The 25,183-nt window shown below is 34.3% G+C and overlaps 1 protein-coding gene and 1 long non-coding RNA gene across 6 annotated transcripts in view; both read left to right on the forward strand.

Annotated features, from left to right (window-relative positions):
* The first annotated feature begins 1,826 nt into the window (after positions 1 to 1,826).
* The window catches only part of AP1S2 (adaptor-related protein complex 1, sigma 2 subunit), a 25,526-nt gene continuing 2,169 nt past the window's right edge, over positions 1,827 to 25,183 (forward strand). The window contains exons 1-5 of one of the 5 annotated variants that reach the window (XR_001364123.1): positions 1,827 to 2,005; positions 8,485 to 8,593; positions 9,170 to 9,307; positions 13,647 to 13,741; positions 24,787 to 24,795. Coding sequence is in view for 4 of the 5 variants with exons in the window: in XM_005876625.2 (XP_005876687.1) it covers positions 1,827 to 2,005; positions 8,485 to 8,593; positions 9,170 to 9,307; positions 20,842 to 20,891; positions 21,580 to 21,619 (516 nt within the window). In the remaining variant the exon portion in view is untranslated. The other 4 variants (XM_005876625.2, XM_005876626.1, XM_005876629.2 and 1 more) reach the window with 4 other exon arrangements.
* LOC106727875 lies at positions 2,014 to 5,784 on the forward strand. Its single transcript, XR_001364124.1, has 2 exons — positions 2,014 to 2,301; positions 2,716 to 5,784. It is a non-coding gene; the product is annotated as an uncharacterized LOC106727875 (long non-coding RNA).

Consider the following 25,183-nt stretch of genomic DNA (forward strand, 5'->3'; position numbering starts at 1 on the left):
TGCCATTGTCTGCCTCTCTCCTTGCCTGTCACCTCGCCGGGGCGCGATTGGTGATGGAGTGCGGCCCCGTGGGGAAGCATCGGAGGCGGCCGGACAGAGGACCGCTGGCCCCGAGCCTGCTCCGTGGCCGAGCCCGTTGTTTTTCATAGCAGTCTCGAGGAATTGAGGTGCCCCTGTGCTTGGCGGCAAAATCAAAGCATTGTTTTTAACAAGAGGGAGAAAATAGTTGCGTCTTGCTGTTCGTCCCGTATCTGCACATCATTTATTTTAAAGAGTGAATTATTTCTTCGTCCTATAAAGTGTTAGGGAGGGGGATATAGAACCCTGGTACAGACAGCCTTGAAGCCCTTTACTCCGTTCGCAAGCAAACCCCCACCCCTCCTGGCCACCAAGATCCTGGAATACCGGTCTGTTCTCTCCCAAGTTCTGGTAATGGGCTTGCATTAAACGTTGTCCAGTTGATGCCGCTACCTTAACAGGACTCGAATGGGAGGCACTTTGATACCACAAATACTGTTCGTTAATTTTGTGCCAGTGAAATGTTTTAAGTGAGGCGCAGTTAGCCAATTTTAACTTTAATAAAGTTAAATTGCTGCATCATACCTTTCTAAGTATCTTGCTGATGCGTGTTTGGATTAGTACAAAAAGCGACAATAATTTCTGAGCAAAATTTAGGACCCATTTTATTCTAAATTGGTTGTGTAAATTCTCCCACCCCATGTTCAAATTCAAGATGGTGTGGCGAATATTAAGAATCAGACTGGAATCTTACTTGCAGTAACACTATTAAAGGAACTTAGAATAGTTAAATAAAAATACCTGTCTGAATTCTACCTTTAAATTACCTTTGTAGAAACAATGCTTATTTGTTTATACTTAAGATCAGTTGAATTACAAGAAGTTTTTCTTGAAAATTAAACATGTAGACTAATCAACAGATTTGCATATTCCAAATAAATATATACAACATAGTATATGTAAAATACACTGGAATTCACATCCACTCCATCTGTAAATGCTATTTTAAAAATTTTTAAATGAAGTATTTTGTATAATGTTTTTGAATGTACATTATTTGGGCTTTTCAAAGGTTTATGTTCTTTTTCATAATTACCACTTTATTGTGTGCATATTTATGTTGGAATTTTTAAAAAGTGAGATGAGAAGGGATACATAAAATTAGGCTTTTATTAAGGAAAGCATGCGTTTATGGGATATTTTGGGTTAATATTTTAGATCTGTTTAAAATATGTAAGCACAAAAATAATATTGAATGTAAACTGTAATTGAAAAATAAAAATAAATAAAATAAAATATGTAAGCATAAACTGAAGAAAGCATTCTAAGTGATAGCAGCCTGCCTACAAGTAATTCATCCTGGAACAAGAACAGCCTAAGGGTGAAAAATAGTAGGTCTTCTGTTTCTTTCAAATGTACCTAACCCAGTTGATGTTAACAGTTCTCTTTTGATGCATATAGAGAGTGTGTAATGTATAGCACAGATAGACAATAGTTTCGTAAATTGCAAGAATTGTCTTTCTTCTACCACAAAATTTTCACTTCAACTTAATGCCTGTTTTTCTTTTTGTTCTGCAGACTCCAAAACTAAGTGGAACAGGGTGGGGTGGGGAGCTCTGCATCTGGTGGGAATATATTTCTACAAGAATTTCTGGCTATTTTAACTGGCATAGAAATATTGATGGCTACTAATCATTCATCAGTTAAACTCCCTGTCCACCAAGCTTCTCTGTGAAACATGTCATCTTAATCTTAACTTTATTGAATCAAAGTATTGCATGTAATTTTGATTCTATTTATCTTAACAGATGCAGTTTATGTTGCTTTTTAGTCGTCAGGGAAAGCTTCGGCTGCAGAAATGGTATGTCCCACTATCAGACAAAGAGAAGAAAAAGATCACAAGAGAACTTGTTCAAACCGTTTTAGCACGGAAGCCTAAAATGTGCAGCTTTCTTGAGTGGCGAGATCTGAAGATTGTTTACAAGAGGTATAATTTTTATTTTTCAGAAAGGGGAAAGCAGAATCAAACGTTGGTCATTTGTAATCTGGAAATTGCAGACTTTTGAGAGAGAACAATTAACAAAGATTTAGATGAAAAAGGTTTTAAGTTAAAGCTTTGTATTTTTTAAAAAAATAACTTGTTTTTATTACCCAGGCTAACATGATAAAATCAGGGAAGTTGTTTTAAAACTAATTATATAATTAAAGTCTTAATCATCTTTTTTAGAAAAATTCAATGAATTCATCCCTTTGCAGGGGGAAATAGAATCAGTATTTTAAATTGTGAGTAATTCTCTGAATTTAGATAAGCATTTTCTCCCTCTTCTATCTATAAAGACTGATAATTGACATGCCTTTCATCTGACTTTTAGAATCTTATTCATTTTTAAACACCTTGAGTACATAGACCATTCGAGTCCTATAAATGTTTAAAAATTTTGTGTATATACAGGATCTATTAGTAGTGTTTATTGATTTGATGTATACTTGTTGCTGTGGTAGAGGTGTGATTAGATCTGATAATTTTGCCAAGAATAGAGTAAAAATTTTTTTAACACTTATCTTTTTAAAAAATGCATATATTTTTATTAGCAGCTGAAATTCTAAGTATATGAAAATAAATTTCTCAAGATTGTTCTAATCATATTAAAATAAATATAATTATTTTGTTTTTCCCCCCTATTTCTTTACCCTTAGGAATAATTTACTGTTTTTAAGATACAAGGGTTGCTGCATGTGAAAAATTCTCTTCTATGGGGGATGTGTAGAGAACTAACAATATGGACTACGAGGAGGGTTGAAGAGAAACCTGGGTTTTATCGCAGCTTTCCTGTATTCCACTCCAAGTGTGGATGGTACATATTGTGGGGGAAATAGTGGAGGAAGTAAGGGAGATTATAGGACATTGAGAATTTGAAAAATACTGTAGACCCCTTTCTCCAATAAAATGAATTTAGTCATCTTTGGGTGATTTTATATTCAGTGTTCGATTTACTACTTGTTGAGAAAAGTCATAGCATTTTAGAGCTGGGAAATGTCTTAGAATATCTAGTTAAGTGATTTTTTTAAATTGAGGTAACTTGACATATAAATTATATTACTTTTCATATGATTAAAGAAAAAGCTTTTTGCCCCAAGGATAGAACCTTAAATGAAACAAATGGAAGTGGAGGTGCTCTTGTGGAATAAAGACTGGGATCCTGTACCCCTGCTCACTTGGCCTCTACCCTCTGTATAGATAGTTCCTGAGTTTGAAAACTACTACTGTTGATCAAACTTCAATTTTATTTTTTTTAAATGAGGATTTGGGGGAAGTGACTTGTCCAAGGTCATATGCTAGTTAGTGACTGACATAGGGGCTACAGCTCAAATCTTAAGCTTGGAGGCAAAGGATTTGACCAGTGATCAAAAAAGATTTGCTCTTCGTAATCGGAGAATGGGGTGGGGGGAAGGACTGAGACTGGAATCTGAGGGGAGATCTGTTTGGAGACCGAATTATAATGAGTCCCTGAAAGAAGACCTCTTGCTGTGTGCTCAGCAGGTGGAAAGAGCTGTTACCCAGGTAAATTTAATAAGACTTGGTCACTGCTAGACGGTGGGAGGGCAGTGAAAGAAGGGGGGAAATGGAGGGATTCCACATTTCTGGTTCCACTGACAGGCTGAATGGTGAGGTGGTAGATAAGTTGACTTTGAGATGCCTGTGTGACTCCCATTTGCAGATGCCTAGTTTTCTTGGAGTAGGCATAGGCATGGAAGTCTGGGGGGTAATTCGGCATAATGTGTTAGATCACCAACATTCAAGTAGGAGGAAAAGGGGGAGAGGGTAAGCATAGGGTCAGTAACATGGTGAAGAGGAGAGAGTCACTGGTGCCAAATGTTGCATAAAGTTCAATTACAGTAAAGAAAGACTTAGATTTTACAGTGAGCATTTCATACAATGCCCTTTGTGGGAACATTTTCAATGGAATACAAGAGACAGAACTCTCCAAAAAATGGGGTGAAGAGGTGAAGACATTTAAACAGTAAGTATAGATTATTTGGGGAGCTTTGCTCTGAAGGACAGAAGAGGTGGTAACCAACCACAGACATAGGAGTGGGGGACAGGATTTTTAAAAAGATGTGAGACTTAAGCTTATTTCTAGATAGGGGAAGGAGTCCCCCGTGTGGAGGAGGAAAATACCAGCAAGGGAATGAATCCCAGGAATGGAGATTCCTGCAGCGGAAGGAAATGGCCTGTTAAACAAGGATGAAAAGCACTAGTTGGTGTACTTACATGCAGTATTCAGCCTACCCATGTTGAGCCACTGACGTTTCTTTTAAAGGCTATAAAGGGAAATGTAACCTGACTCTGATACTTGCATCAAGCTCCTATAAATAAAAGTTGCACTTAAGGCTTTATCAAGATAAAATGTACATACAAAAGTTAAATTTAATCCGTTTTTTCTATGCATACTGAAAACACCTATTGTACTAAGGACATATTTATTGGTTCACATAAACAGGTGATTATTTGTCCCTAGTCCAGCTGGAAGAGAAGACCTTTCAGGCAAAAGAATTACCACTTAGCTCCAGAGAAATTCTGAACTAGCACTTAGCTGTCTGTCTTCCTTCCTCAAGTAGTCTCCTCCACTTTATCCCTTCTCAGCATTTTGCATAACAATTCTCCCTGTCGGGAGGGAGCGGTGGGAAAGAAGTTAAGGATAAAATTAGTATAGCTGAAAAAATCTACTGAAAGTCTGGGGGCTTGAGTTCTATTCCGCTTGTGCCTTTAGCCAGTTTTGTGACTTTGAACCAGTCTTTGGCCTTCGTTTCCTCATCTCTATAATAAATGCTCGTGAGATCTTTTGAAGACAGAACACTATGCTTTTTTAAATTCCTATTTTGTGCAGCATGTTATGGAAGAGGCACTGGATTAAAGTCTTAAAATTAAAAAATAATGCGTCTCCAAATTACTAACTTGAGAATTCCTCGAAGAGCACTGTATTGATTTTCTTTACTAACAAAAGAATTTTAATGACACCGTGGGTACCGAGAACAGTTTATTTAGTTACATTCACCCACCATCAGCTGATATTTAGCTGACTGCGGAGAAGTCATGTGTTTTGAATGTAAGAATAGGCACTTTCAGATGCTCTCTGAGTGCCAGTAATTGGAGTAAGCCTTAATCCACTCGCCAAAAATAACTAAACATACGTTTCTTCTTACTAGTCTATTATTAATTTTACTTCAGATTCAGACTTACAAATATTCACTAAGAGAAAAAATGAGCTCATTGTTCAATTTTTTAAAGCCATTTCTAAAAATAGGGAGTATACTTCAGGTTCTCTTAGTAATCTTTTACTAAATCACTATAGCAATTTTGATCTCTCTTCAAATCTGTTAAAATATTGCTCTGAATATGTCTTAATTTTTGCCAGGTGCTGGGTTACTTTATTTAATACACTTCCTGGCTATAGTTTTTAATATAAAACTTGGGCTCTGGAGTCAAATCACTGTTCCTGGGGAGGTTGCTCAATTAAGCCTGGGTCTCTTAAATGCAAGTAATAAAAGTAATAATGGTATCTCTGGAAGGGTTTTTGTGAGGATTAAAATGGTAAAATATGAGGACTCAATGAATGTTACCCGTTATTATTACGTTTCTCTTTCTCCCGTAAGCTTTCTGGAAAGAAGTACCTTCTTATAATCCTGATAACTAGATGCTCACCTACAATAAAGAATTCATTTAATTTGGTTGCTCTTTTACCTTCTGAGCAAGAGCAAACATTAGATAATGTGTTGTGGAGGTGGTTTTTTTTGTGTGTGTGTGTTTGTGTTTAATATTACTGGTTGGTGCTTAAGACACATCCGTCTGGTGATATTTAAATTAATATTTTAGAAATATTAGAAGTAAATATTTAGAATTGACTAGTGTTAAAATGCTGTTGATTTGTAAGTAAAGAGGCAATACGGTGTTTATGGAGCAAGGACTGTGCAAACATTAGATTACGTAACAGTAACATTGAAAAAAATCTTTTCATTGAGTCCATTTGATGCAATGGATATATTGAAGCAAACAAGACAAAAGGAAGAAACAAAAATAACAACTATGCATTCTTGAGACTTTAAACGCCTTTGAAACTACAGAATGTTCTAAAGATTATACCTGTAAGTGGCTATATAATGGCTTCATGGAAGACATGGTCACATAGGGAGCTGGAGCTGTTTATTTTATTGGGAGATTATGACAAATGAAAAAGAACTAAGTTTGAAAAGCTCACATCCTTTCAACAGAAGGTAACTGTTCTTATTATCCACAAACTAGACAGATTATTTCTAATGAAGTTGATACCATTAGTACATTGTGTAAAACAATGGCTGCTATTTTATTCGCAACTGAATACAATGAAAACTTCAGTTAGTTGTGGATTTGATTTGGATTTGTTTTGTTTTGAATTCCTATCAACTGTTAACATATTGGTAGCTGTAGGGTATTACCAGATGAAATTTAGTTTTAAAAGTTCTTTTGGGCAAATACTTCCATTGTATTAACTTAAATATTGCACTGTCACTGTTGATTTTTGCATCCTGGTGGTGGTGGTGGGGGGGCAAAAATGTATATTTTTAAGCTTAAATTAGACTGATTTAAGTTAAAAAATCTTATAATTAAAAATTTTACCCGAAACTAGTAGTAAATTCTAATGGAATCATTTAGCACTCTGTTCATGTTAGCTAGTTATGTCTGGTTTTCAATCTAGCATTTTTAGTATCAGTTCCTTTAATCTTTAGTTTTCTTAAGTCAGAGCATCTTAATGTGTCTTTTGTATCAACTTCCCCAAATTCAAAACTCTATTTGGTGAGCATGGATTCAGGAGGATGGAGAGTTATAATATCCCATTGCATTTTAAACAGATAAACAAACACAGGTTAGTGCTGGGGGAAAAGAGGGAGAAGCTTCTTTGTTCAAGTTGGAGGTGGTGCCCTCTTATGTTCTTCTTGATAATAAATGAACACATTCAAATGCCTCCTACCCTGTTTTAAATAAATGACTAGATGTAGAAGTCAGGTAGAATGAATATGGCAAAAAGTCATGCCGTGTATGACAAGGGATGTTGGTGTGGTAGATGGAAAAGTGCCTGGAGTTAAGGTCTGAAGATCAGATTTCTTGTTCCAGTACAACCATTTATCAGGTCCTGTATTCTTGGACTTTTTTTTTTTTTTTGTCTTCTGTAATCGATGATGATGCTTGCTGTTGGAAAGATCAAGTAAGATGAGATGTTTTTGATAATATTGAAATTAGTAGGTTGTTATGTAAATAGTTATTCTCACGCTGAAGAGCAGGAATTCATTGAATGGAGATTGTGCTCATTTATATATTTGCATTACTGCTTTGAGCAGTAAATTGCCCATTGTGTTTTCTAAAAATCACTTAAATGCTACTCAGCGAAAATCACAATCTCAACTGAAATTTGTTCAGAATGTCTTAGGTTTGTTTTTTTGTAAAGCCCTTAAATACACTTAAACCATTTGAAAATGCTCTTTTAATCCTCCTCAAAGGACTTGGTCATTTGATATGCCTTGAAGGATTGTATGTTAATAAGTTTTGGCTTTCTTCGGTTAAGTATAACCATTAAAATGCTAATTTGGAGGAGAATATGAGTTTATCAACCTTATTCCTTCAAGGGAGAATAACCTAGACTTCAATTCAACAGGGTAGAACTTGGAAAAATTGAGGCGAGGTCTCAGTTTCCTCTTCTTTTTGTCTAACTTCTATAATAACTTGGAACTGTTGTTCTTTTCTTGGGGTTTATTGCACAATCCTAGAAACTTCCTTTTTAAAAATAATTTATGCTGTTAGAAGCCAAGATGGTAGTTACCCATGAGGGTTGGAGATTGTGACCTGGAGAGGCTAGGAGACGGGGTTCAGTAATCTGTTTCTTGATCTGGGCGCTGGTACACGGGCAGGTTCACTTTGAAAACTCATTAAGCTATACATTTATGACTTGGGTTCTTCTCTCGGTGTATATTACACTTTAATAAAACATTCCAGAACATTGTTTTCACATTGACAATACCTTCAATATCAGTAAGTCCTTCAGTTGGAGAGTTTATATTTTTTCCTGTTTACTTGTAGTTTGAATTAGTCATGAAGTGCATTTTGTTTTAAAATTAATTTCACTTCAGAACAACCTGGGTCAGTTATGTTTTAGTATCTACATAGAAAGGAGCCTGAAAGGCAGAAGAGCAAAATACTCTTTCTAGATTGTGTGATTGAATGATTATTATTATTTTCTTTTTTGCTTGCCTATACTTTTCAGATTTTCTCTTAGGCATTTATTGCATTTGTAATCTAGGAAAAAACTAATCTGTACTATTGTAAAAGAGGAAATAAGCTGTATAAACATGGGGTCTTTCACAATAGGATATGAAAATATATTTAGGAACCATGATTATAGGGTAAATTTTTTTTCACATTTGTTTTTGTTACAGATACGCTAGTCTGTATTTTTGCTGTGCTATTGAGGATCAGGACAATGAGCTAATTACCCTGGAAATAATTCATCGTTACGTGGAATTACTTGACAAGTATTTTGGCAGTGTGAGTAGCATTTTGTTTTAAGGAATTGAATGCCATAGTTTTATTTCTTTAATCTTTTCTATAACAAGTTTGATTGTCTTGGGGATTCTGATTCTTTGAAAGTAACTGTGGGAGAGAGAAAGAAAGACTCTTTTTTGTCAGTGTGCCTAGTCAATCAGTTAACTGCCAAAATTGCTTGACCCCACAGACCTACTCATTTAATTATGATGGTAAGAATGAGGTTTAAAATAGTGAAATAGAAAGGAGTCCAACTGCAAAGAGTAATATATAGAAGTGCTTAGTGAAGAATTTAGATTTTGTTGGCAGTTATAATCACATTACTCAGGAAATGGGTATTTTCAAAGATCAGCTTTTATGAGTAGAAAAGTTGCCCATGCAGAGTTGGTCTGACTTAGCATGTAGGCATTGTGTTTTCAAGTACTTGAGATTTGAAAATTAAACTGACTAAATCAATGATGCTTAGTTAACAAGATTGCCATTTTTAGAAAGAACTTAGATGGATTCACTCTGGTCAGATTTTATTCTCTATACTTATCTTTTGCTTTATTATAATTTTTTGTTTGTTTTGTTTTTCAGGTGTGTGAGCTTGATATCATCTTTAATTTCGAGAAGGCTTATTTTATTTTGGATGAGTTTCTTTTGGGAGGGGAAGTTCAGGAAACATCTAAGAAAAATGTCCTTAAGGCAATTGAGCAGGCCGATCTGCTGCAGGAGGTAAGCTGGGAGTTCTCCAGACACTAGCATGTTTTGCTTTTGTTAGGAAGTGTCAGTCATCTCTCATTCTTACACAGTTTCAGAAATTACTCTGAAGCATGCTCGGCATGCAGTGTCCGTGTGCAGTTTATTGATTGGAATATGTCAGTCATGTCAACTCCATTATCTATGGATGGATCATTTACTTTGAAAATGGTCGGTCATATTGATGGCCAGTTTTGGACCTCAAAAAACTAGAGTCTAAACCTTTAAAGGACAGACTAAGAAGGGAAAAGATTCATCAGATATTAACAGTAATTTGAGAACTCTCCATCCATTGTTCTGAATTACTTAAGATAACCCCTTTTCTCATTAATGTAGATAATCAGGAGTTGACTGAGATTATGGCATTTTCATTCCAAATTTCATCTTTTCACCTCATGTCCATTAAGTGCAAATGTAGCCAAGCAAACCATAGTGTTATAATTACTTTTTGTAGAACCCTATAGTTTTGTGTTAGGAAAACAAACTGAAAAGTACTTTTCTTTGCTCTTAGATAACAATACATGTTCTGTCAAGCTACTGCATTCTTATCTTGCCTTGATATCACTAGAGCCATTAATAAACCTCCTTCCCGTTCTAATTTCTACAGTTGTTCTGGGTTAATTGTATAGTTGATACTTCTGTACCTTTGATTTCTGAAGTTTAAAATTTCATAGATAAGGCTACCTTTTCCTAAAAACTTAATGATACCTTAATTCAGGTACCAAGTTGAATTATGCTTTAGTGATAATTGTGGTTTTAATCAAACAAAGTTTATAGCATAAGAAGAAGGGACTACTCAATATAACAAATGTAGCATGTTTTCATTACAGTAACCACCAACTTGTTCTCTATATGTATGGGACTTTTTGTTTTGTTTATTCATATGTTTTGTTTAAATCCAATTTTTTAGAACTTCTGTTGTAACAGAAGGGTAAATCTCTTTTTCTCCATTATAACTTCTTAACCATTGACCTCTACAATCCCTCTGCATCAGTCACTGACTATGTCAGTTGTGGAAATTGCTCAAAGTTGGGATGACATCATCTGGGCCACACATATATAAAATATGAGACAATGCATTATACATTTAGTGATCTTGAGTTACCAAGACAGTGGTTAAGATACCTGCAAAAGTGAAGCATTTTATTAGCTGCCCTGATGCCATTCACTATTCAGTAGTGAAATGAGCATAGCTCCTCTTCCACATGTGTACAGTTTGCTACGGTGGTTTATTAATTGATTGCAAACATGTCATTGGGGAGAATTTTTTTAACATCAGGTGTGCTGATTGCAAGCTCATAGTCTACTCTTGTTAAGTTGGTTTTAGGGTTAGTACTCATTATTTTGCTGTTCACAGATCAGACTTTTCTAAAAATTAGGTCAGAACCAGAATCAATAATTGGATATTTTCTATATTTGTCCCTTCCCTTGATCACTTTCATATTTCATTATTATGGAACTATAGTCTGTTCTATCAGATCCTGGTATTTCCTCCAAGTTCATTTCCTGATTAATTATATTTGCCTTAAAACATTTCTAAAGTTATTGAAGTTAAACTTTTAATTTTAATGGGGGTTTTTTCTGGAGAGTTTTTTTTTTAGGGTATTGATATCTCCTTGTGTCTGGATTTTTTAAAACTGTACTGGGAAATTGCTAGACTTTAGAGTATGACAAATATGCTAACTTTACTTTATAGCATGTATTGTAAGTAATGTACTAGCTGATAAAAAAAGTTATTACAGGTCCATATTTATTTGTGAGAGAATGTATGTGAGTGTGTGTGTCTCTCCCCTATTGAAGTATTAGAGTAGTAAGTAATGTCTCCCTTTTTGAAGTAGTATTTTTATATCTTCAATTGGGGAAAGTAGGAATGGAGAGACATCATAGTATGACTATAGTCCTGTGTGAAATTTTCTTATTCATCTCACCCTAGTTTTTAAAAAATAACAAAGTCTCTTGTCTTTAGAAGAGAACGTTGGCTCTATTTCTCATCTATAACTATGTTTACATTTTTTTGGTACATAAACAAAAGTGATAGTACATTAAGACATTTTCTATTCAGTGGTCTGAGTGAATCGTTTTTCTTAATTTTGCCATTCAGTTTTTGGGAAGGCAGAAGGTGGCTGGTCTATTATGAAGTTAGAGTGAGTTATGATACATTGCAGGTTAAGACCATTATGAAGCCAAGCTACAGTCTATATAGCTTGGGGAGTAAGGCCTCAGGTTAACAGGTTAACCTGTTATTCAGGTTATTCACCAACATACTGTCACATGAAATCTAGAGGTGACAGATACTTGCTTGTTTCCTGAAATGGATTCATTTATATGTTGATACATGATACATGTTTACATTTCTGGAAGAATATTTGAAAATTTTGTTCATATAATAGCTGGTGGAATAAGATGAGAAAAATCATTCCACAAACTGCTAAAAACATTTTTATATGGACACCATGACAACAAAAGAGAAGTAAGATGATAGCTAATGCTTATTGAGCACTTAAATACGAGGCATCCTATACTAATCCTCAGGATGCCCTGAGAGTCATGAGAGCCTTTGCAACAAATGAAGTAGAGGCTCATTGGGTCCAGTAGCTAGTCCTAGGTAGCAGCTGGCAAAACCAGGATTCCAAACCCAGGTATCCTAGACTCCAGAGCTGTGTGAAGTCTTAACCACTGTGCTCTTGTCATTCCCCCTAGCCCCCATTTGTGTATTGTCATGGTATGTATATTTTAAACATTCTGTTTTAAATACCAACTTCTGTGTTCCTCAGTAATATTATTTTAAAAATTCATCATTCTTCTGGACATTTCTCTGTATTGAACAGAGTAGATGTCCAATGCCATCTTTTACTTTTTGGACTTGAAATTTCATTTTCCAAATTATTAATAGTTGGAATTTTTAAATTGGATATATACTAGATATAAATCATATATTTCAGATCATTTCTTGTTGCATTCATCAGAACACATAGATCTAAAGTAGCTTTTTTGGTCTTATAATTTGGGGTGTAGTATTCATTTAGTTTATAGCTGTAAAGACAGCCTTAAATGCAGCCGTAAATTTGTAAACATTTTAAGTAATTGATTTTTAACCTAGTTTTTCATGTAAAACTAACCCTGAACAACACGGGTTTGAATTTTGCAGGTCCACTTATATGCGAATTTTTTTTCCAATAAATGCCTCTACTCCTCCATTGGGAGTCCCTGGGTGTGGAGGACCAACTGTATGCATTGATGTACATCATTTTATGTAGAGGACTTGACTGTCCTCAGAGTTTGGTATCCACGAGGGATCCTGGAACCAATCCCCCAAGGATACTAAGGGACATCTTGAGTTCTTGGGGGAGTCAAAAGTGATAGTACATTAAGACATTTTCAACTGCATGGTGTTGGTGGCCCTAACACCACCACCCCCCGCCACACACACAGTAGGTGGTTGTTCAAGGGTCAACTATATTGTGATTTTTCTGTTTGGTGTCAGGTTTTTTTACTTAAATTAATTATTTTTAAACACCAAAGATGGCTTAAAGATATATGCAAATCAGAAAATGATTTTGATTTTAGTCCTTTTTAATTTGTGAAATATACATTTCTATCCTTAATTATGTTTATTTTCTTTAGAACAATTTCTTTAAAGTTTCCTTTTTACCCAATATGTAAATGTCATATAGTTTGTTTAGGTAGTCCTTCGTTTATTTAGGTAGTCCTTCTGTAGGTAAACAGGGTAGACAGTAGTGGATAAAGTAGATTTTCAATTAGCATATTATAGTTAATATTGAGAATTTAAATGTGTACTCTGATAATTGCTAACATATCAGACATTGTGATTAAGTAATAAAGATGCCTTTTTTATTTTACTTAATTACTCGGTAAACAAGGGTTTTTTTTTGACAACTCTAGACTGAACTGTGTTTATTCCTTTTGGTATTCGGTTTTATGAATACATAATTAGATTTGGAGGTAAAGCCCAGAAAATTTTGTCCATTATCCAATTTTTAATGCTTGACTGTTGGAATTTAAAATATGTTTTCTTAACATGCCACTGGTACTTAACTAGATTTTTAAAAAATTAAAATGCAACATGCTGAGATTACTAAATTGACATTCTTTTTTTCCCCCTGTACTTTGAACATTTCTCCCCCCTACACATACCAATTAAATATCTATTTTAAGCTAGACTTTTTAGGGGGGTTGAGAGGGGGAGTGGTACAGTTGGATTCATTTTATTAACGTATAACAAAGGGAATATAGAGTGCATTTTCTTTGTAAAGTAAGGCACTTAACAGTTTTTCTTTGCTCCTTAATTTTATAGAGCCAGAATGAAGAATGGGGAGGTTTGTCTGAGGATATCTTATGATAAAGAGCAGTCTAAGACTTTAGTCCCTTTGACCCCCAACTTATTTATTGGTAACTACTAAATTTACCATTTTTGTGGCATGGATAAAATGGAGTGTTATGCAAAGACTGTTGCACGCAAGATGATACCAAGTCCTTGCTTGATCCGTGAAGATCCAAACTTAACTACTTACTGGGCATTGGGCTTTAACCCTCAGCAGTAGATGCATGATGGTGTTGATCAGTGCTTTTTGAGATGTATCAATCTTTCTTTTTTATACTAACAGCATCGTTTTGAAATTTGTGGGGGTTTCCTTTTGAGCTTTGTTTGCTGTTGGTATTGTTTCTCACTGCAACAACCTGAGAAATGAAAGTAAGTGAGGTACCAAAAGCAAGCATTACTCTCATGAATTTGCTTCTACTTAGAGATGATCCACTTTATGAATAGATTTATTGGATTTGCAGTTATTAACCTGCCTGTCTAGAAAGTGGTGCTCTATGAAAATTAGTGCTGGGGCTGCATGATATATTTTAGTACTATGCGATATTTTTGTGGAAGTAGTAATCTGTTGGACTGCATTAAGAAAAAGTGATTTCTTTAAAAAAATAAATCTTTTGTAATTTAAAATTATTTTAATAAGTACTTCTGGAAGGATTTAATAACATTGTCTTTTAATACGAAGTTGGGTTTTTTAATTAAAACTTTACTAATTAAGAATATTTTGGCATGCTATTGAAACTCAAGAATCTTACATTGTTTTAAAACAGATAGATGCTTTCAAATATATATAATATCATTTAGCAGGAAAAAGCATTTTGATGTAAATCTACTTAGACAAACTCCTATAAATCCTTTACAGTTACCACTGTTTATGTTAAAACCTTTAAGCCTAACTCTTTTTCTTTTAAATTGGGTTAAAATTTAGCCAGGCTGTAGTCTTTTGTTTTTTTAAAATATATTTTTATTGATTTCAGAGAGGAAGGGAGAGGGAGAGAGAGATAGAAACATCAATGATGAGAGAGAATCATTGGTCGGCTGCCTCCTGCACGCCCCCTACTGGGGATTGAGCCTGCAACCCGGGCATGTGCCCTTAACCGGAATTGAACCTGGGACCTTTCAGTCCACAGGCCAGTGCTCTATCCACTGAGCCAAACTGGCTAGGGCCAGACTGTAGTCTTTTATGCTAGCATATTTTAATTTTCTTTTTTAATTCTCACCATAGGATATATTGGTTTTTTAAACTGATTTCAGAGAGAGAGAGAGAAATGGGGAGAGAGAGAGAAAAGAGGGAGAGGAAGAGAGAGAAAGAGACAAGGTATATGCCTTGACCTGGAATTGAACCCACAACCTTTTTGGTGTACAGGACAACGTTCTAATCAACTGAGCCACCTGGCCAGGGCCATATTTTAATTTTTTATAGATAAACGTCATTGGTCTGCTGGAACAAATTCTGTATAAGTGAGATGTGATTACATTAATCCTTAAAATGGAAAATACAGAAGGGCAGATACAGAAAAATCAGAAGGGCGAACAAATCTTGCCTATCACTTTATAGTTTATAAGGAACAATTTGTCCAATGTGCTTGGTCACTTGTTTTCACGTTGCAGTCATTTTGCTCCATGTTTGTGTGTTTTTGAGCTCTCTGTATTTGTCTGCTTTTCAGAATTTTGAGGACACCCTTCCCCCACTGTTTGATTTTAACTCATTTCAAGCCAACTCGTGCTACTCTGGGTTATTTGTAATAGTGAAAAGTTGGATAACTTAAAATATTCAGTAACCATAAACCTGATTTTCAAAAGTACTTGACAACCCACAATAATAAATACATTTTATATCACACTAGTTATATACAAATAAACTGGAAAAAACTTTTGTTAAATATTATACTCTTATTTTTTATTTTGTGATCTCACATTTTCTATTCTATTCTTCCTTTTTTTAGTGCTGATCCTGATTTACTAAATTGATTGCATAAGCCCTAGGGTTGGGGCCTGCAAAAAAGCATATTACTAGCTATTGGTGATGATTTTTTTTCTTTAAAATGTGCTTTCTGAAAAATTTTAGGGTTTGAGTTCTTTTTTGTCCTACTGACACATTCTTTTTATTTTCTTCTATTGTTTCCTCTGTTGCTGTTTTTAAAAAATTACCATTGTAGGAAAATTAACAAATACAGGCAAACACAATAGAACACAAACTTACTCACCAACCAGAGATAATTAGATTAACTCAGTAGTTCTCAGCTGGAGTGATGGGCAACTGTGCCTCCTCAGGGGACATTGGGCAATGTCTGGACACAGTTTTGATTGTCACAACTGGTGGTGGGGGTGCTACTGGCATCTGGTAGGTTAAGACCAAAGATGCTGCTAAGCATCCAACAGTGACAAGGATAGCCCTCCCAGAACAAGGAATTACCTGGCCTCAAGTGTCAATGGTGCTGAAATCCTGGTTGAGAAATCCTGGCTTAATTTAACACCATAGAATATTTAAAGGTTCCATTTGTAGGTTGCGTTTACATTAAAGACTGCTACATCTTTTCAGTATAATCCAGGGTTGGATAAAAGTAGGTTTATAGTTGTTTCATGGAAAATAATACAATATTTAATAATAATACAAGGATAAACTCTGTGTTTTGTGTGCTTACAACTATAAACCTACTTTTGCCCTACCCTGTATATAGTCCAGAGTATAAATGACTAAATAGAAATGAATCAAGAAAGAAAACAAAAATCCTAAATATTATGAGAGGAGGACAAATATCCTTAAGAACATGTAAATTCCTGGAAAAATCACCTCTGTGATTCACCAAAATTACTTTACTCGATAACCAGTACCTGGCGAGATAACCTATGGGTGCGTTCAGCACGCACCCACAGCAAAGCTTGTACGATGTCACTACGTAATTTAATTTCCCCCAACACCCACCAAATCTGTTAACATCTATTAAGGTAATTGAGTTTTACCTGGAAACAGAATTGAATATACCCTCCAGGCAGTTAGAGTCTGCTCATTTTGCCATCCACATTAGGGATTTGATAATTTCTTAAAGGAGGAATAGTTAAATGATCAGAATTAGCACATATAGAGGCTTGCATATAGACTTTTTGTGTGTTTTTTTATACCCAATTAGCCTTAAAGAATTTACTTAGTAAAGATACTTAGAGTTTAAAATTCAGTGACTCCAAGAAATCGTTTTTTGGAAAATCCTGATTAAATTTAGCACATTTCAAGTTATGATCCAAATGCAAGAACAAGACAAACACAATTACCCTAAAATATGTGTCAAACTTTCCATATAGTCTAAAGTTATATTTGCTAAGTTAATCTGCTTTAAAAAAATTTTAAAGTACAGTTAACTGCCAGAGAAAGTAATGTATCACTAACAGGTTTTAGAGCAGGGTTTATAGAGATGTAATTAAGTTATCTCCATCATTATTTTTAAGACAAAAATTAAGACAAATATAATAGAAATAGATCAACAACACAATAGAAAAAGACAGCAGTCCTATGAATAAGTCAATCATAGGTGAAAAGACACAAACGGTCCTTTTGCTAAGAGAATATAAATTAAAATATAAGTTAGACCTACTTTTGGTATGTTTCTTTTTGGATTGGCAGAGATGAGAGAGACCCTCTTGTTTGTTGCTTGTGAGCACTTAAACTTGTATTCCATTTTGGAGAATTAGTTTGGTGATCTCTGTTAATGGTTAAATGTATATACCTTTTGACACATCAGTTATACTTCAAGGAATTTTATCCAACAGAAATATACAAATACACCAATACACAAATGTACAAATTCACCAAGACACATGGTCACTTTAACATTAAGCCTTTGGAACATACACAAATGTCCATCAATGGGAAACAGGTTAAGAAAATTACAGGATGACCATACATGAAACTGTTATCTGACTGTAAAAGAAATGAGATCAGTTTCTATGTAATGTTATGGAAAAGATACTCAAGGGATATCCAGTGAGAGAAGATTTAGGAGCAGAACATTAACTTAATGGTATTAACTCTGAAAATGTTTGAGCTCCCCCCCTTTTCCTAGAACTGTAAAATAAGCAGGTATTATAAGTACATTATAAGTATCAAATATTTTATTATTTTTTAAATGACAAAATTCTGTGTGAATGGAAGAGTATACATTGTGTTGATCCATTAGGTAAAACTTAGAGTAGAATTTGCTAGAAAGAAAGTTTCAGCATGTAAAGTGAAGCATTTGTGTACTCTACCATTTTAGATACCATCTGGAGCAATTATTGCTCTTACCACCCATTACTAACTTAATGTAAAAAAATCACTTGATTTTCCTAATGCCTCACAACTGGTTGTGAAATAACACTGACACCATGAGCACTGTGAGCCCTGTCATCTAAAAGGTACTTTAAAAAGTGCTTCTTTTTATTCATTGCTAAAAATAGATCTTAGTGAGTTTGGATACTCTCTGGTCCTTTGGCCCTTTGTTCTTCAGCACAGGGAATAGGGTTCTAGATTTGGGAGTAAGGACTTTGCTACAGAATTCAGTGAGAAGTATTACTACTCACTGAAGTAAAGGACTTCTGTATTCTAGAACATGAAGGACAAAGGATATCACTTTATAATGCAAGGAATAAATGATGCCCATTTGCAAGAAAAAGTGGAGTAGAAATGTGATTTCAAATTACACTTATTTATTTTCATTAAATGTAAATTATTTTCTCATTGACTACATTGTTACTAGAAAGAGAAAATCAGAGATTAGGTTTTCATTTTTGGATTCAATACCACTAGTTTACTTTAGCAATTCTCATTTCAACAAGCCTTAAGCCTTCAGATAATTGCTAGCTTACCAGTTTTCATTGTAGTTTTCCCAGATCACTTTACTTTGCATCATCAGCCTTGTATGGTGAATGTCTGGGGAATTTTAAGGTAATGGGTTTGTCTTTTTTAAGGAACATGGGTGGTTTTGAGAACAGGTGTAACTTAATTCCTCTCAATGTTTGTTATCCTACACTTCCCACTCCATCTGGTCCTTTTTGTAGGGGGGTGAGAAAAAGATTATTCTTAGTATGGAGGAGAGTTGAACATATGTATACTAAGGAAAAGGAGCTAATGCAGAGACTGATGAAAAACAGGAATAGAATAAAGGGAAACGTATATTGGGAGGGTGAATGGGAATGGAATCGAGCACTGGTCTTGGGCAAGTCCAGTTTTTCCTCCTTTCTTGAGCAGATAATGTGGGAAAGCTGTAGATTGCTTTTTTCCTCACGAGTTGGTTGAGTGAAACTGAGAGTGTTGTCATTTTCTTGGCATTGAGAAGCTACATCAGCTAGTGGAGAGCTGCTGGGGACTGAGGAGAGAAGAAAGAGGCAGAAAGATTGAGGGAAATATTGAGGTTTGGGAATAAACTTAATGGGGAGCAAATCAGGGATGAGCGTAAGGATTGCCCAGGATTGAAGGCCCATTTCAAATTGAAAATAAGTGCCCAATCTTTATTCAAAAAATCGGTCTCCAAGAATCTGTACTAAGGGCAATTTTTTATTTATATTTGTGTAATACAACTGGATTAAAACTTTTTCTATTTTCATTCTGGCCTGTGTTCCCACATAATCTACATCACTGATGTTTTAGCGTATTAAGAAATTCAGTTTGCTGAGAAGTAGAAGATAGTAGGTCTAATTCTGCACAGGGCCCCTTGTATGTTAAGGCAGCGTTTACTCTCACCCTCCCTAATTCTAAATATAAGTGTTCCATAACTCCTAAGAGGTACTGGTGGTACAAGGGCCTAGGATACTGGAGTCATGTTTAATCCTTGGTTAGTGATGGACATACCTATCATTGTTAAAAATCAACCTTAAATGGTCATTAAGACATTTGTTTATAGCACATTTTCAGGCCCTCACAGTCTAAAATGGGAAGTTATTTAAAATATGTTATAGCAACTTAAATGTGGTAAAAGAATACATTATTTAGGGTTTCTTTTCTCAAAGGATGTTTTTCCAATAAACAAGGTTTTCTTTCTATGAAGACTATTCTTCACAGTTGATGAATGCTAATTTCTTGTTTAAGTAAAATAATCTGGATCATTGGCTATAAAAGATAGTTTGGTTTATCACCAACCCTTTCCTAAAGGTAGTGAAAGGTCTGTCACCTTTGAGAAATGTTCCTATAGAATTATTTGTTCTCTTTCATAGTAAGTCTCCTCTGGAGAGGAATGGCTGTATACTCAGCCCTATTTGGAAAAACTTACTTTCCTTTTAATGACATAAGCACTCCATGATATAAAATTAAGAGAGAAAACATAGATTAAAAGCTATAATATAAGTACTCAAAATCATTGGTATTACTTAGGTGAAAGGTTATTTGACAGACTTAAACTTTTCTTGTTCTCTCTCCAGAAAACAGAATGAATGTGTATCACAGCAAGAGTTTCATGGGGTGTAAGAAAGCATACTAGAATACGTGCTGGAGTACTGACATGCATCAAAATGTAGTAGGATATATAATTCAGTTTGCAATGATAAGTTCGTTATTTATATTTTAGCATTATCTGAAAAGTCTAATTACATTAAATCCCAAGGGATAGTCCCAATTATTTAATTTAATGGATATTAGGGAATTTTGCTCTTGTAATGATCCATCATTATTTTTTTTTACACAGAGAATACTGAAAGAGGTTCATTGGCAAAAAGTATTATTAAATACTGTGACTCACTAATGCTATTGATACAGATATAGAATTCCCTTGGGAAAATGAGAGCTTCCAGAAGAAAAGGAAGCATTTGGGGGTTTAACTTATTATTAATATTATTATTTTAAGCTGTTTCATTTCAGTATAATCTATTCTGAGTGGGGGGAAAGGGCAGTTATCTCTTTAAACTATTTAGGAATTATCTGAGGATTAAAATTTAACTAGCTTTTCTCTTCAGATACTTTTGTATTTAATGGTTATTTTGTAAGGGATCTATTACATACTTTACTGGAACAATTTGCATGACTTTGTAGCCTAACATTTCAAAGTGCCAAGTTGAAGAAATATTAAAATGAGGATATTTTTAAAGCACTCATATAAGAGTTTTAAACTTTCTTTGAGTCACAAGTATATTGGTGGGGGTATAATCCCAAGGAGTCTGAAGGGCCAAGGTTCCTCTTCTCAGAAAAATCTGCACATAATTTTGCCTCTAGTTTCAGGAGGTTCTTGGCGTCTCTAGAAATCCATCTCCGGACACTCTAAGGTCAGTTTAAAACCTCACCTCAGGTTACCTGTGAGAAACATCTTTTTACATACATTTGTAGGCATAGACATTTAACAAATTTGTTTGGAGATTTCTTTAAAGGATTGTTTTAAAAGTAATATATCCTTAATCTCAAAGGCCTAGTCTTTGGATGTTTTTGTTTTTTTAAGCTAAGTGAACCGTTAAAACCTCCATTGCTACTTAAAATACAGATGGGTGACTACTTTTCTACTTTTTCTTGGGAAAGATTTTCCTTTAGGGTCTACAAAAGTGTTTATGGTCACCTTAGGATGTGATGATTTTCATTAAGGGTTTAAATTCTTTGACTTAGTGGAATGAAATCCTGATGAGCTTGAATGTACTGGCGGGAGGGAGTAGATACTTGCATTTTCAGTTAACTCAGCATTGACCAGATGACTTACACTGAAAATATTTTAGGATTCTGTAGGATGTAGGTCATTTTGATTATATATCTATATCTATAGATAGATAGATCTATATATATAGTAAAATTAAAAGATGAGTGTGAACTCCTGGACATTGTTTAGTAGTTAAAATATTCAGCTATAAACCAAAGAACAAAATCAAAAATTTAACTTTTCTTTACTGTGCACTAAACCTTCTAGAAATCTGATTGTGTCTGTCAGTTTGTATACTGTGTATAAGAACATATGCATTTCTTTTGTAGCCACGTCATGAATATTTTAATGTCCCAGTGTACTAAATGACTACTCGACGTGTATGCAGACTCTTACAGAGGAAATAGAGAGCTGATATACTTATGAAAGAAAATATCCTCAGCTTGGTGACCATCTTATAATAATAGAATGTTTCAAATCAACACCTTTACAATTGTAACTTTGTTCCTCTTTTCTGTTTTATTTTCATTCTTTATGTGATCTTGATGTAGCTTATTCCTGCTTGCAGCTGGTTTAATTTCTTCTTGAAAAAAAATGTGACCTATGAATGTTTTAGTAATATTTCATCTTAAACACATCCATGTCATTTGTGAGCCATTTGTGATTAATCTTGTTAAGAAGAAAACCTAGCAATCATTACAATGTTTACCAAAGAAAATACAGCTGAAATGCGAGGTCCAAATAATCAGTGCCATAATATATAGTGTGGCTTGGTGTTCAAATGTTGAAAAAAAACCCCCTATATTTAGTGTAACTGTATTACAGTCTATATGATCTAATGTGTTTAATGTATCACATAAAAGTATTCAGAAATACAAGAAAGTAAAATCTGTACTGTGACGTAATTTAAGGTAAAACACACAGTTTTTAAGAAATTTGTAATGCCACATTTATTGAAGATCAAACAATCCCTTTAAAAACTAAACAGAAAAAGCTATGTCAGAAAATCTGATCTGCAATATCTATTTAATAGTAAGTAACCCTTTCAGAGCATTAATACTAAGTATATATAGTCAAATTTGAATATTCAGTTTAAATACTTATATTTGAATAGTTGTGGTTTTATCATATAGTCTTCATTTAAAATTCTTATGATTTATTAACTATGGTTTTATGTTTCTTAATATTGATCATTATTTGTATACTTTCAATAAAACATGCAACATACTTTATTACAAAAGGAAAGTACCAAATAATTCATTGTTTATACCTAGAGAGTTCAAAGCCTGAGTTAAGTAAGCTATCATTAAACAGTAAATTCAAAAGATGTTCAAACTGGTTTACCGCTAAAGGAAGACCATGAAAATGTGTATCAGGCAGGCATGCAGATCAGTTCTTACCATTACCATGGCACCTAGATGGGCTATCAAATGAGAAATTTAACATTATACATTGAAAGCACTGGGAAACATTGGTCTTTCATTTCCATTTTCCCCTCCATCCCACCCTGCAATGTATTATTTATCTGGTTTTAATGATGCATAAATATGCATTGTCTCATGCCTGTTTGCCCTGGATGTTGTGTGCTGAGCTATAACAATATGTTGCTTCTTTTGTTTTCTGTATACAGCGGCTTGCTTTAAATAGTAGATTCTGAAATAGCTTTCCTTGCATGTCTAAAATAAAAGTATTGCATGTACTTTGTCTCATGTGAATGACTTTTTTCTTATCCATTCCTTTTGATAATGTATTTTACATTTGTTTTTCCAGCTAATTTCTTTTAATTGTGGTAAAAAAAAAACACGTAACAGAATTTACCAGCTTAACCATTGTTAAGTATACAGTTCAGTAATGTTAAGCATATTCACATTGTTGTGATAGATCTCCAGAAATTTTTCATTTTGCATAACTGAAACTCTGTACCCATTAAACAACTCATTTCCCTCTTCCCCCAAACTTTGGTAACCACCATTCTACTTCTATGTTTTTATGAATTTGACTCTTCAGCAATAATTTTTCTCGGTAATTTTGAGCTACAATTTCAATGTGAACATGTGAAAATTACATTTTTTTATTCTAAACACAATTTGAAAGAAACTCTAATATACTACCTGTACAAATCTCAAAGGAATAAAATATGCAAATAATTCTTTGAATCTAGGCCCTTTAGAAAGGACAAATATTTTATGTATATTTGATATGCAACATGGTTCTCATTGGGAAATGCTATATAAGATTGCAGGCAGTGAGCACACAGGGGAAATCTGGCCAGCTCCAGGGAATTAGGATGAGGGACATTTTTACATGGGTAACTAAAGAACTGAATGTAGGCACCCTTTTAATTAATACATTAAAGGTTGTATGACACTAAAAATTATTTAATGTTAAATGAAAATTATTTTTAAATTGTTTCATTTTACTGTGTATGTGATTCAGTGCATTTTATGTTTAATGCTAAATACTAAAAAAGAAAGAGATTGGCTTATGTCACTCTTTGGGAGTGTTACATAATTTCCATTGGATTTTTAAAAGCTATATCATGAAAGTTGAGACATGCAAATAGAATAGTACTAGGAACCCTCATGTACACATTGCTCAACTTCAATAACCATCAGCAGAATACTCTGATTACTTATTTCATCAGCCACCACCACCCCATTTTGCCTCAGTATTTTAGAGCAAGCCCTAGACATCTTATCATCTTTGAAACTAAAGTATGTATCCCTAAAAGATAAGTACCACACCCCATAAGATTAAAGGTAATTCCTAATATCGTATTCCTGGTTCATTTTTTCCCAATTATCTGAAAAACAAGCTGCCTCCTTAGCTCAGCAGGTATTGTGTCAATCTCATAATCTGAAAAATGTATTTTTATAATTGGTTTGTTAGAACCAGATTCCAACAAGGCCCACATTGTATCTAGCTGATGTCTCTTATGTCTCAGTTTTTAATAACTCCTCTGCTTTCTTCCCTGTTACCTTCTTGTTAACTGAGTCACCAATGCTGTAAAATTCCCCCCATTCTGTATTTTGCTGCTTGTAACCTTGTGGCGATGTTTAACTTTTCTTATCTTTCATATTTAGTTCTGTAGTGTGGTTAGGTTGAGGTTCAATTTTGGAGGAGCAAAAATACTTCATAAAAAATAATCGTTTTTACCAAAGCTGATTTTTACCCATTTTTTTCATTAATATACAAACATACTAAAGGTCATCATATGAACTTCATATAGAGTTGGTTTATAGTGCTTCATTTGCTACTGAATGATAAGTACCTTCATTTAGATTTCAACTGTGTAAGCTATCAGCTAACAGATGTTTAGCACTTCCTGTAAATCAGGCACTAAGACTTATCTCCCTTAATCTCTACCACATAAAGGTAAGTATTATTGATCCTTGCTTTCCCAATAAGGCAACAGACCATGGAGTTTAAGTGTAATTTAGTTAAGATTATTCCATGTAGTGTTTTACATACCATCTAATATATGGATTTATGATTTAATATATTTTTTTCTTTATTTTGTGCTGTACCACAATTAGGATGCAAAAGTAAGTAATTTATTATTGGATACTAAAAATTACATTGTTATCCTTCATGAAAATATACTTTGCCTTTTAATTATAAAATTGTTGTAATACTGAAATTTGATCTACTTGGTCCCTTTATATTTAGTGAAGTGCAAAATCAGCCACTTTGGGAATTTTTTAAATAATTTTTTCTAGATATGCCGGCTTTGTCTTCCTTTGATGTTTAAAAATGAGTATTGGTTGTTACATATGATAAAACTGCCTTTTATCCCAGAGCATTCTTTGTGTGTATGTTGCCTCCACTGAAGTCTGGTTGCCCTGGGGAGGTTTGAGGAGGTGAGTTTCTGAAGCTCTGCTGGGGTCAGTTGAAAACTCTGAGAGGAAGACATTTCTATAAATACATGTGACA

Source organism: Myotis brandtii, unplaced genomic scaffold (assembly GCF_000412655.1).
Source record: "Myotis brandtii unplaced genomic scaffold, ASM41265v1 scaffold490, whole genome shotgun sequence".
NCBI lineage: Eukaryota > Metazoa > Chordata > Mammalia > Chiroptera > Vespertilionidae > Myotis > Myotis brandtii.